At 44.2% G+C, this 13,478-nt stretch overlaps 1 protein-coding gene across 1 annotated transcript in view; it reads left to right on the plus strand.

Annotated features, from left to right (window-relative positions):
- DRG1 (developmentally regulated GTP binding protein 1) overlaps positions 1–13,478 on the plus strand; it is an 89,463-nt gene that overhangs the window by 55,520 nt on the left and 20,465 nt on the right. The window contains exons 6-7 of the mRNA XM_069215073.1: positions 2,215–2,345; positions 10,704–10,871. Coding sequence (XP_069071174.1) covers positions 2,215–2,345; positions 10,704–10,871 — 299 coding nt within the window. The remainder of the gene's footprint in view (positions 1–2,214; positions 2,346–10,703; positions 10,872–13,478) is intronic.

A 13,478-nucleotide genomic window follows, 5' to 3' on the forward strand; every position in this document is an offset into this window, starting at 1 on the left:
AAGGACTTGACAGGCTCAGAAAAGTCAAAAATAGTGAGATATCTTGCAGAGGGATGCAGCACTCTTAAAATTGCAAAGCTTCTGAAGCGTGATCATCGAACAATCAAGCGTTTCATTCAAAATAGTCAACAGGGTCGCAAGAAGCGTGTGGAAAAACCAAGGCGCAAAATAACTGCCCATGAACTGAGAAAAGTCAAGCGTGCAGCTGCCACGATGCCACTTGCCACCAGTTTGGCCATATTTCAGAGCTGCAACATCACTGGAGTGCCCAAAAGCACAAGGTGTGCAATACTCAGAGACATGGCCAAGGTAAGAAAGGCTGAAAGACGACCACCACTGAACAAGACACACAAGCTGAAACGTCAAGACTGGGCCAAGAAATATCTCAAGACTGATTTTTCTAAGGTTTTATGGACTGATGAAATGAGAGTGAGTCTTGATGGGCCAGATGGATGGGCCCGTGGCTGGATTGGTAAAGGGCAGAGAGCTCCAGTCCGACTCAGACGCCAGCAAGGTGGAGGTGGAGGTGGAGTACTGGTTTGGGCTGGTATCATCAAAGATGAGCTTGTGGGGCCTTTTCTGGTTGAGGATGGAGTCAAGCTCAACTCCCAGTCCTACTGCCAGTTCCTGGAAGACACCTTCTTCAAGCAGTGGTACAGGAAGAAGTCTGCATCCTTCAAGAAAAACATGGTTTTCATGCAGGACAATGCTCCATCACACGCGTCCAAGTACTCCACAGCGTGGCTGGCAAGAAAGGGTATAAAAGAAGGAAATCTAATGACATGGCCTCCTTGTTCACCTGATCTGAACCCCATTGAGAACCTGTGGTCCATCATCAAATGTGAGATTTACAAGGAGGGAAAACAGTACACCTCTCTGAACAGTGTCTGGGAGGCTGTGGTTGCTGCTGCACGCAATGTTGATGGTGAACAGATCAAAACACTGACAGAATCCATGGATGGCAGGCTTTTGAGTGTCCTTGCAAAGAAATGTGGCTATATTGGTCACGGATTTGTTTTTGTTTTGTTTTTGAATGTCAGAAATGTATATTTGTGAATGTTGAGATGTTATATTGGTTTCACTGGTAATAATAAATAATTGAAATGGGTATATATATTTTTTTGTTAAGTTGCCTAATAATTATGCACAGTAATAGTCACCTGCACACACAGATATCCCCCTAACATAGCTAAAACTAAAAACAAACTAAAAACTACTTCCAAAAATATTCAGCTTTGATATTAATGAGTTTTTTGGGTTCATTGAGAACATGGTTGTTGTTCAATAATAAAATTAATCCTCAAAAATACAACTTGCCTAATAATTCTGCACTCCCTGTATAATGTTACCTGTGGAGGACCCCCTAGTTACTTTATTTTATTTAATACCAATTAATCTTTAAGTAAGCGCTTGCCTGTTTCTTGAATGTCTTTGTTTGCTGAATCATGTGAACAGCAGCCCAGTGCTGCTGTGGACTGGGGGCCACATGCGGCCCCGGGGCCGTGTTTTGGGTATCAGTGCTGTAGCAGAACTCTCAGGGATTGCCTCCAGCCTCGCTTCCTCAACAGGCAGGGTCTGTATTTAGCTTCTGTTTCCTGAATGTGTATTTATAATCTTGTCTTGTGAATTATATTTTCGCCACTACACTGAGTAGTAGAAAGGGGTGAGACCAATAACCTTACAGTAGGTGAAAGGCGGTGGGAAGGGTTGCTAAGCCATCTCCATTGCTGTACATGCCTGTTTTCTGAGTTTTTAGTGGGTTCTGTACTTGTTTCTTATCTTCTCCATGTGGGTGTAACCTCTCGATCATGAGCCCAGAGAAAATGTAAAGAGGGATTTGAGGATAGGGTAGCATAGTCCAAAAAATAAATACGTTTTTACAAGTTTTATTGGCCAAACCAGTAAGCATATACTAAGATGCTACAGTCGATAAGCTTTCTTGCCCCAAAGATTATTTCAGAAACAGTGTTTTTGGTTACTCAAAAAAAAATGTCCAATATGTGTTTTCCAGTCTAGCGAAAACCACCTCCATTGATTTAAGGTTCTTGAGTGCTTAAACGTACATACGCTGATTTTTAAGGAAATACAATGTCCGTGGTCAAGAATGTTGTGGGGTGCTTGGTAAGCACCTTGTAGGAGGCATGGCACAGTGGTATTCCAGCCCCACCCGCCCGCTGTAAATTTGGTAACGCTTTTTATTTTTTAAATCCACAGTGTACTCAGTCAGAGTTGGACAATGATACCGTGAAGAGTATTCTAGCAGAGTATAAAATTCATAACGCTGATATTACTCTACGGAGTGATGCCACTGCTGATGACCTCATAGACGTGGTTGAGGGGAACAGGTATGTTGAAGCTGTTACCACCAGGTTGCACTGTATAGAAATAGTAGTGTTCCAAAACTTAGTACATCCCACATAATGGTACGGAAAGATGAAAAAAAGTAGACATAGAAAGTCATGAAACTAAACTCTTTCTGTGCATGCTACTTACAAATGGAACAGTGATTTCATTTTTTTTAAATGTAATTTGTGTTAAAAAAAAAAAAGACTTGTTTACAATTAATTTTTGTTTTAATTAAAGAGTAACCATTTGAAATCGTTTTGTATATTGAGTATTCCCCAAATGTCTTGAACCCTTATACATGTTTATCTGGTTTCCCTTTAATTAGTTGTGTGAAATGGTTTTCAACACACTTAATCTCTGTGGACTCGCAGCCTTTTGGACTTCTGCCATGAGTGAGTCTTACGAGTCCCACTGTCTGTAAGCTCTTTTAAAATGGATTGCGAGTGCTAAATGCCAGTGTCAACCTTTCAAGATAAAGGTCTGCTTCTGTGCAGCTGGGGTTAAGAGGCTCTAGGCTGGTTGCACATGAATACACGCACACATAGAAGTTAGTATCTCTTGCTCAACCCATAAGTCAGCCTGGTATCTGTGCACACGCATGCATGCACACATATGGGCTGAGCGAGTGAGACTACCTTCTAACTCAGCCTGGTATCTGTGCACAGATAGCCTGTTGCAGATGAGGCCCTTTATAGATTGGCGATGACCTGGGCCAGTCCTTTTAAGATGACTGGGCATCCAGAGTGTGTACATCGTACATCTTTAGTGATTTACAGAATAGGGTATGTGCTTCACTGTATTGTATACTGTTTGATAGATAGATATATATATATATATATATATATATATATATATATATATATATATATATATATATATTCAATCCTCCCCCTCCCCAAATCACATCATGGCCATTTACCAGTGATTGTGTCTCTTCCTGAGAGAGAGCTAACCATCCTGACTCAGAAGACTGGCTTGTTTCTGAGTCCAGGAAAAGCCAATGGGTGTGAACTGCTAACCACTTAGCAGGCATTACTTAAATGGGGTAGGGCAGGAACAGTAGGCAAGTCAAAGATCAGCTTTAACGCTACCTCTGTTGACCTTGGGATGATAGGGAGAGATTCTTACTCATCCCCAGGACCCACCTTGACAATCCAGCTTCAGCCACAGCAGAAGGCAAGACCAGTTTTGACCTTTTTGACATGCAGGATACCTGGCTGGAGAGAGACCTGGTGCCCACAAGTCAGCCAAGCTGTCCCAGAAGCCTCGAGGTAAAACCTTTGACCAGGACAACTCATTTGGTATATCGACCTACACTCCATCGTGGTTGGATTGAAATTGTGCTTAGGGCCCAGTCCAATGTAATCTTTTTTTCCATAGTGCTTGACTTTTTCTAGGCACATTTTTGCCTTAAAATATAAAACTTAGTCCCCCTTAACCTATTTTGATTATCTTGGTGATACTTCTGTTGGCAGTGTCACCCTCTTGCTTTGGTGTGACATCGCGCTGGGGTGGGACTACATCCCCCAGCATCCCTGCCTTCGAGGCGGAGTGGAAGGAGGTGGGGCCAGTGACCTGCAAGACACGTTAAAAGTGCGATAGCCCGCCACACAAGATACTTCTGTTGCTGGTGGCCTAGTCTTGCTTTGGTGTGACATTGCACTGGGGTGGGACTACATGCCACATCATCCCTGTCTGTGAGGTGGAGTGGAATGGAGTGGAGCCAGTGACCTGCAAGACACACTAAAGGTGCGATAGCCCATGGCGCTGGCTGTGCCTGGGTGAAAACCGGACTCATCTTCGACAGCCATTGACCATAAGAGGCCGGGCCACCTTTCTAGTTCCTTCATGCTGGCAGCATTTCACAGTAAGTGTACTTATTCCTCTCACTGGGGGGCCTGTTTGTGACAGTGGGCAAATGCCAGATGGTTGTAAGGCAAGACTCTGCTGTGACGCCACTCCCCCCCCCCCCCCCCCCCCCCCCCAAAACCAGGGCTCTTCTTTGACTTTGTTTTTGATTCGGGTGGTTAGTGTCTTATCCAAAAAAAATTGAACTCGCAGAAAGGCGGCTATTGCCGAGGTGGGGGAAAACATTAGCTCTAGAAACCTTTTGTTTAATTTCCCCACCAGCTGAAACATCAGGAGACTCCGCGGGAGACACTATAAACACGCTCTGCCCAGTGCCCTTAATTTCAGCTTCAGATAGACCAGTGGAGGAAGGCCAGCATTGGGTCTATCTCCTGCTACATCCTAGCTTAGTTTTAATAGCAGTAGAGTGGAAAAAGTGGTGAAAAAGAAGAGGAAATTGAAAGCGGCCAGCTAATTCCCAAAATTTGGACCCCAGACTCTCTCATCGGAACACAAACTTCCCTTCCTATCAGGTCTCCATTTTTGCTATAAATAATGATATGTGCCGGGAGAGCATTTTTATCTTCGGAGGGCTTTGTTGGTATAGTGAAGACGACCATTGTTGAAGCAATTACTCCTGTTTTAGAAAGAATTGGTGCTTTTGGAAGGGGCTATCAAGGACTTACTTGCTAAGCAGGTGTCTATAGTTACCCCTGCAGCCCGACAGTGTCAGTCCAGGCATCCCATTATGTGTCTACCCACATACCAGAGTGTAATCTTTGTGGTTCAAACACCACATGAGACCCTGAAAAGTCAGCTCAGAGCCTCATTAGGTCAAGTGGCGCTTACATCTCAGCAGCAACAAATTCCACCCCCGCTCCAGCGATATGTCATGGGCCTGAGCAGGAAACTTCGCAGTTGCCATCTGGTCATACGGCAGAAAAGCCCTGCAGTCTCTCCAGCTGCCTTTGAGAGAGTCTTTCAGCACAGCTCCACTCATGGTCAGGAGCCTTTACATTTCCCCCTGACTGTTCCCCATACGTGGCTCTGCTGATGGGGGTTCCACGTATAGAAAGTACGGCTGATGAATCTTATACAGCTCTTTAAAATAGTGTCACTGACTCTCCAGAAATACTGATTTTGCCATCCGGGAGTTTAATGGTATTCTCATGGTGAGGAGAGTGGGTTGGGTAGGTCCTTCTGCCAAGCATTTAAAAGGGGATTGTATTATTGGTAATTGCAGGTATCCAGAGCTGGCCCACCGACTAATAAGATCGAGTTGTAAGGGTTGGAAAAAAAGAGCTGTTGACCAGGTGTTTGTCATGCCATTGGATTATTTCTTTTGTTTACCCAGTTCCAACAGGGTGAAGGTGAGAGCAGATTATCATACTCCCCATGGCTCAGTGGTACCACGAGCCCATGAGATTCCGACACTCAACAGATTCCAGGTGTTATAAGAGCTGGATAGCAATAATTGATTTGATCGCCATCTTGAAGCCCCCTTAGAAAAGGGTTAATTGGCCCCTATCAGGTGTTCTCTAGCACATCAGGCCGATAGTTTAATTATGGATGGGGTTGCTCATGCTTTGGGAGACTTTGCCTGTAACGTCCTGGCCTCTGATTCTTCTAGTGTTGGGGAGAGGGTCCAACCTGATTAGGAGCTTCAATGTACTGTAAGCCGGAAGCCTTGTTCTTCGAATAAATTTGGCAATAAAATATGCCCAGACCGGGAAACCTCATCCAGTCAAGGGTGTGGATGGTCCGTCCAATTAATGAGGAGAGTCTTGAAGCCTTGACGCTCAGTATAAACAACAAAAATTCTAATTTAGTGTTTAGCAATTAAAGCTAGCTCCGCTTTGCCACGCCCTGTGGTTTTACGGCTTCTCTCTTAAAATACAGCAGGACTCAGATCCAAGTTGAATAATCAGGAGTGGTTGAGACTCATTGAGGATTTTGACATTATATGTTGCAAAGATACTTGGTGGTTTGCCCATTTATCAACAGGTTTAGGTCCTTCTGTTCCTCTGCGGTGCCTTCAGTGGCTAGTAGGGGGGGGAGGTTTTTTTTATTTTTTTTGTCCTGGTTTCTACCGCAGAAGCTCATATCACAACTAATGAACTGTTTTCAAACCCCTATCATCTTCTGAAGTTATCTCATCTTGAGACATTTAACATAATCTTTGTAAATCTTTATTACAATTTCTGTGAGTGCCAACCTGTAGGGATTATTGAGGAAATGGAAATCATGTAAATTGAATCTAACTCTTCCATTTTATGGGTGGGTGATTTTAATATATCTAAATGTGCTGCAGAATTTTAAATGGCCAGGGCGATAACACGGGCCATTTTCACCACTTGGTGTACGGTGAAGCCCTAACACGAGTAATGGTGGTTAAGTGTGTTTTTGTTGTGTTTTTTTTTTTTGCTTCAGATTTAGGGGAGGAACACTCCGTGTATGTCCCAACCTTTGTTGGGAGGGGCAAGAGTACCCCTATAGACCATGTCCTATTGTCTGAGGACCTGATTCAACAGCTAGGGAAGTATGAGGTTCTTTGTTCCCCTTGGAGTGACCATTATTCAATCTTCGAGTTATCATTCCCCTACATAGCTCCTCTTAGCCGTGGCCAGCTTTCACCTTTAATGTTTACCCCAGCAAAGGGGTTCGTAGGATGTGGCATCATGTTGATGCTAATAAAATCCTACTAGAAGTGGTTAGCAATAATCCTAGAGAGATTAATAGCTGTTTAACTGATGATCAGGCTCCAGCTACCATTTTGCTTAAATGTTACTAAGATCTGCACCTTTGTCTCGGATCTGTTATTGACCGATAACCTCCCGGAGGGAGCAACCTGCTCAGACTTGGTTTAACTCTGAGTGCACTAACACCTTAAATGTCTTAAAACATGTTATCAACATTATCCCACGAGAGCCTGCAGCGGTATGGGCAACCAGAAGCAATTATAAATCTGCCATTAAGAAGAGAGATGGACATAAGAGCAAATGCCTGGGATGAATTGGAACGTGCTGCCGCCTTGAAGGAAGATACGGCATTTTGGGAAGTTGTGAACAGGTCGTTTTTTTAAGGGGAAAAAAACCCTTCAAGGATTGGTTGTCATAAATTGGAGCAGGAATTGGTTTCCTATTGCTCTAAAATATTGAACCCTGTATTTGCCAAATCCAAGACATTGCCAGGGGATCATAGTGTGCTGCATTTGCCTTTAATAGGTTTTAGAAAATCTATTTCAGTTGAAGTGCGTTTGGCAATCCTGAATTCTGCAACAGGGAAGGCACCCGTTTTTTTTGTATATAATGTTTTTTTTTTTTTTTTTTTTTTTTTTTTGAGCCACAACCCGCATCTCTGGACTCCATTGATGACCAATGTGTTTAGGTCCTTGATAAGTGGAGGGCCTTTGGAGTCATGGAAACAGTCAGTCACTGTTCCTAATTACAAAAAAGGTAGTACAAATAGGGACAAACACTGGGATATTATGGGTCTTGTGGGTGTTGACACCCTCCTCTTCTTAATAGACATAAAAAAAACAAGTCACCAAGATAACTACATGAGTCTGGTACTCCCAGTTGGGAGACTTGACACCTCCCATTAGTTAAACTTGTGGGACAGGGCTGTATTTTGGCTGCTTTTTATTTATTATTTATATATTATGTTAATGCTTTAGATTCTTTCTTAGGTTAATGGTTAATGTCCCCCCGATGCACCTAAAATAGATTCACAATCAGGGTCCGTCCTGCTGTGCACAATTGATGCCCTTTTAGCTCATGCAGTTTGCATGCACTTTTAGATGGGTTCCCCATTGTAGGGGCTGAAGCTTAAGATCAAAAATGACAAATCATTCATCTTAATTTGTGCCCTAAAGAATACCCGCTCTGAAATGTTTTTCATGGTTGGCACTTCAATCACTAAAATTATCCACTGCAGTTATTTGGGCATTTTATTTTATGCAAATCTGTCTTGGAACCTATTACTTTTACAGTGGTCCCAAATGGTGGAGGCAGGGTGCGAATCTTTGTTTAGGTTTGCGAGGAACTTGGGCTGCAAGCCTCCAAGAGAATTGATCCAGTTAGATAAAAGCAAATGTCTCTCTTGCACATCCGGGGCAGGTGTGTGGGATATTTGCTCTCAAAGCCCCTTCAGGTAGTAGAGAATTAGGTATTTGTGCAGACTTAGGTCTCCCCATATCGAGTTTTATTTCCCATTATGAAGTGGGGTTAGGATTTTTAGACGATCTGGTTGTCCTGGCACAAATTTTGCTAGGGGCTACAGTCTGGTCTTCCTCTGAGCTGATTTTTACTTGTAAAACCCTGGAAGATTGTCTTAATCTAAGTAATTAATCAGCTTTCCCCCAGATTGCCTATGTAAAAGGTACCCTCCAGGACCTAAACCTGAGCTACCTTTTTGAGACTCCGCACATGTATTAAGGGTCAGGTGATGGAATCGTATTGTGCCCACCGTGAGAGAGTGAGACTAGCAAAAGTTGCTAATATGGCTTCAGTGCAATCGTATAAACCGGTTTCCACATGTAATGGTATGGAACCCTATTTAATGTGGATAAGTGGCCCAGAACGCAGGTTTTATTTAATGTGGCTTAGAGCCAACACATTTCATTTCGTAGGGGCTTTCCCAGCTCCTGGGTCATGGTTTGCATCCTTACCTTGTTGACAGTGTGACGGGATTTCCACACAGTCTGCCAAGCACTTTATCTTGTTCTGTGTGTTGTATTATGTTTCCTGAAATTGTTTTTTATGTCCAATTTTTAAAGGTAAACGTTTTACAACACATTTAGAAGGTATATTGATTGTGCAGCGTTTAGAGGTGCCTAAGGTATGCTTTGCTGTTCTGAACTTATTATTCGGGCTTTGAAGCTTAGAAAAATACGCTTCATGATTCTTAACGGGGATGGGCTGTTTTATTGCTCTTTTGCTACTAATTATTTTAAGATCTTGCAGTGTGGCTTATATCTGTGCTTTTATGGTCGACTTTAAGACCAGATAAAGTGCATTTGAATGCTTATCTTGGTCGAAGTCAGTAGGCTGACTGGCAAGGTTGGCTCCAAGCCAATCACTGGTCTTCAGCTCTCGCTTCTGCGTCTGTTTTCCTCCGCCTTATTTCAGGTCGGCAGGATCTGATTTTCTGGTGCCAGGGGCTCCCCTAAATACTAAAGTTAGGGGAGTGTATGGTAGTAGCTGATGGGCTACTTACCCTTGGGGTCACTACACCCCCTATATGACCACTTCCTCTGGGAAGTGGGCATAACCCTTTCTCAGAGTTCCTAATTCTGCTGTCACCAAGATGGCAGAGTTCTAAATTTTGTATCAACATCAAGCAGCTCACCTTAGGGTGGGACTGATATGAGGGGTGGACACGCCTTTCTGACTACTAATTTTCCTGCCTGTCAAGGGTACCAAGTGGGCCCTTAGGCAGGGGGGACAGCATCTCTGCTGAGAGAAGCCAGATCTGCATACCAAGGGCGGTGGGCTTCTTTAAAGCCCCCTGCCCTGGGATGCAGAGCTGCAGGGCATCCTGTTGGGAGGGGTGTGTTAACACCCCTACCAGAGCAAGCTTTGTTCCTGACTGCCCAGGAGTGAAGCCTTTCACCCTCAAGGGTCAGAAACATGTTTGTTTGTGGCCGGTTGGCCAGTACACCAGGTACATGTAGGTTTTTCAGAGGGCACCTCTAAGGTGCCCTCTGGGTGCATGTATTAATACATCATCGCTGGAATCAGTGAGGGTTTATTAATACGAGATGTTTGATACCAGACATCCCTAGTTTTAGTGAAAACATCATGTAGCTGGGAAACTCCTATTGACTAGTGTCCACCACATGTACTTAAAATGGCTTCCCTTATCACTTACCATGTCTAAAGATTGACAAAGACATAGCAGGGGCATATCTGCTCTTGCGGATTTGTCCATACATGTAACATAATGCACCCTGCTTTAGGATTGGAAGACCTGCTGTAGGGGTAACTTACATGTATTGTGGGCAGTGTTAATGGGCATGGCACACAGGCTGTGTGCCATGTTGTATTTTCACTTTTAGTTGCACCAAGATACGCAGCCTGCAATGGCAGTCTGCATGTGCTAGGTGAGGGGGTCCCTGCGGGTGACACAATACATGCTGTAGCCCTTGGGGACCCTCTTTGGTGTTTATGCCCTCGGTACCATTTACTAGGGACCTGCAGGGGTGCCAAAGGTATTGTCCATTGGGGAATAATTTACAGTTTTAGGGAATGAGGTCTTACACTGGGAACATGGTTAGCACAAATCCAGTGCACTTTCAGTCAAAGTTGCATCAGATAACAGGCAAAAAGTGGGGGTGACCATGTCAAAAAGGGGCACTTACCTACACTGCCATTTAAATGTTTGAACTTCCCCCTCTTGCATGTTCAAAAAACAATGCCATGCTGCCTTTTTTTCCATCACCTTTGTTCCTTCTCTCTCCCATGTTTCTATAACTTACTGATGAACTTGTTTGACTTATGTTTTTGCAGAGTTTACATCCCTTGTATTTATGTGCTGAATAAGATTGATCAGATCTCCCTGGAGGAGCTGGACATCATTTACAAGGTGCCACACTGTGTGCCCATCTCTGCTCACCACCGATGGAATTTTGATGACCTGCTGGAGAAGATCTGGGACTACCTTCGTCTGGTGCGAATGTAAGTGCTTCAGAGTGTCAGTTTGTGTGCACCGAATGGCGGAGGAATTTGAGGTGAGATAACTGTAATACCCCATATCTCCTTTTGCAGACCACATTGGTAAAGCCAGAGTAGGGAGTCTCCAAAAAGACAATATATCAGTGAGCACGACAAGAGAATTTGGTGGCAGTTTTCTTTTTTTTTTTTTTTTCTTTTTTTAATTTTATTCTGGGGTAAAAGAAATTTTCTTTTGTCCCTTGGGCCTGGAACATGGATGATTGCTATGCCTACCTGATTTCGCTTTTAACTGTGATGTTTCATTGCTTTCTCTGCAGATGTTGACCCTAAAACTTTTTGAATTCTTGGATGTAGTGGTCAGAACCTTTGAGGCATAAACTGATCTATTTGCATAAAAGCGGCTTGATTTTCTAACACTTGCAGACTATCAATGAACGTTCTACTCTAGCTCAGTTCAGAAGGTTAAGTGAAAGATCTGACAGCTTTGTCCAGGTTACTGAAACATTTGATCCGCTGCTGTCTCGAGGCTGTTATGGCTCAGAACTTCTAATTACCTCTATGTCCCTCCTCCTCGACCCAATCCTTACACAATGAGTTGTGGTCCAATATAAGACTGGAAACAAAACAGGAAATGCATCTTAGCCCACCCACTCTTCAGTCCAGAAATATAAACACATACCTTACTGGAGCACTTCCTGTTGTGTTTCCTGTCTTCAGTGGGACTTACAAGAGATGCTGAGGTGGCTGCCAGGCTTCTCACCTCCACCTTGTTTCAGGGTATCCGCTGCGCAAGGCTAGGGAGACCCTGGGGCTGTCGTGGGAGCAGTAAATGACTTTGGGATTGCAGCATGCCTCCTTTGTGGCGTCCAGTATACAGGTAGGACATAACCCTGATGGCCGGGCAGTGTTGTGTTCTCCACGGGACATGGGGGAGTGCAGCTTTGCCAGCCAGGGCAGTATGACTGCTCCAGGCTCGGCGGTCGGCTTTGTTTTGTTATACATTGTCCGCCTCAGTTGTCAACTCGAGGCAAGCTGTGCATGCAGCGGTGCACCATTCGTATTTCCCAGGTTAGCAGCCTCTCGTTCAAGTATGGCTGTATGTGTGTCCAGTGCACCGCCATGACCTCTTCAGGAGAGTAGTGCACTGATTGGTAATTGGCCTCAGTGCACCTGTGCAAGTTTGACATTTCTGCATTCTTTGAGAGAGCAGTGAGGGTGTTTGGGGAATGATTTGCAGCTGTGCCTGCCTTTCACACACGCACATGCTTTTTAAAAGGTATTGCAATGTTACCCACTTGGTATATCTCTATGTGCACTTGTGAGAGCTTGTCCTGTTCAGTGACAATGGGTAAATATGCTGCAAGACAGAGGAATTGCTCATCTAGTTCCAGGATCTCTTCCCCATCTTCACTGGTGCTGTCTCTTTCTCTACCTCCTTCCAAGAAGACACGATTGAGGAAGGATGATAAATTGAAGCAACTTATTGTGGTGACTTTGTCTTCACTGAAGAAACAGAAGTCGGCCTCTCATGTTTCAAGGGAACATGTTCTCTACTGTGATATTTCCAGCTTCTCTTTCTCTGATGAATCTTTGCAGACCATTGACCATAGGGGAAAATACATTTCTAAAGATCTGCTGCCTAAATTAGCCCACATTCTAGACAATATGGTATTTCCTGCGCACGCCTTTGCCAGTACTTCCAGGGAGACCGTGTTGCTTCAGTTCAAGAAACTACCTAGTGAGGCCCTACCCATTCATCAGTTTGCCATGGTTGTGTTGTTAAATGACTGGAAAGATTCTGAGCATATTGCCTTATGGCCTAGCTTTATATTTTGGAGGAGATGGAGGAAAGGTTACCTGAGAATCTTCACATAGATTCCATTGTCGCAAGTCTGGTGGGTAGACCTTCCATGGCTGAGGAGAATATTCTGAAACATGTGGCAGATAAGAAGGTGGATTCTTCTGTGAGCAAGGCTTATGTGGGAGTGTGTCTGGCTTTGCGTGCTGGAGAATGAGGCCTATGTGGCACAGTCTTTATTAACCAACTTTAAGATCCTTATCAGCACTTATGCAGGAAGGTGGCCAATGTTCTGACCTCTTGGAGTTTATGGAAAGACAGACTGAGTCCCTGTTGGGCATTGCTTTTGACTCTGAGGGCATCCGCTCTGCCCTGTGGGGCTTCAATTGCTGCCAGGAGGAATTTGTTCTTGAAGGGTTGGAATACGGATGCAGCAGCACTCCATGGCGTGCACTTGCCCTTTACAGTTTCCGGCCCGTTTGGTCGTGATCTGGAGAAGTGGTTACATTATGCTTTCAAGGAAAGGAAACATTCTTTAGCCTTTCGGAAACGTCCGCATGCTATACCTCTTTTTATGGGGTCCTCCTCAAAGTCTTTTCGTCTGCCTTCTCGCAGACAGCCAGCCTCTTCAGGGAGCCAGAAGTTTCAAGCTAAAGAATTTCAGGTGAAGTTTCAGAAAAAGTCACGCACTGAGCCAGGCAATGACTTCCAGTGGTCCTGACCATGGTGACAACATCCCCTGGAGGTCCACTTGTGCTTGATGGGAAACTGGCTGTTTTGGGGCAACTGGGAGTCTCACAACATCTGACAAA

The sequence above is a fragment of the Pleurodeles waltl genome, chromosome 11, assembly GCF_031143425.1.
Source record: "Pleurodeles waltl isolate 20211129_DDA chromosome 11, aPleWal1.hap1.20221129, whole genome shotgun sequence".
Lineage (NCBI taxonomy): Eukaryota > Metazoa > Chordata > Amphibia > Caudata > Salamandridae > Pleurodeles > Pleurodeles waltl.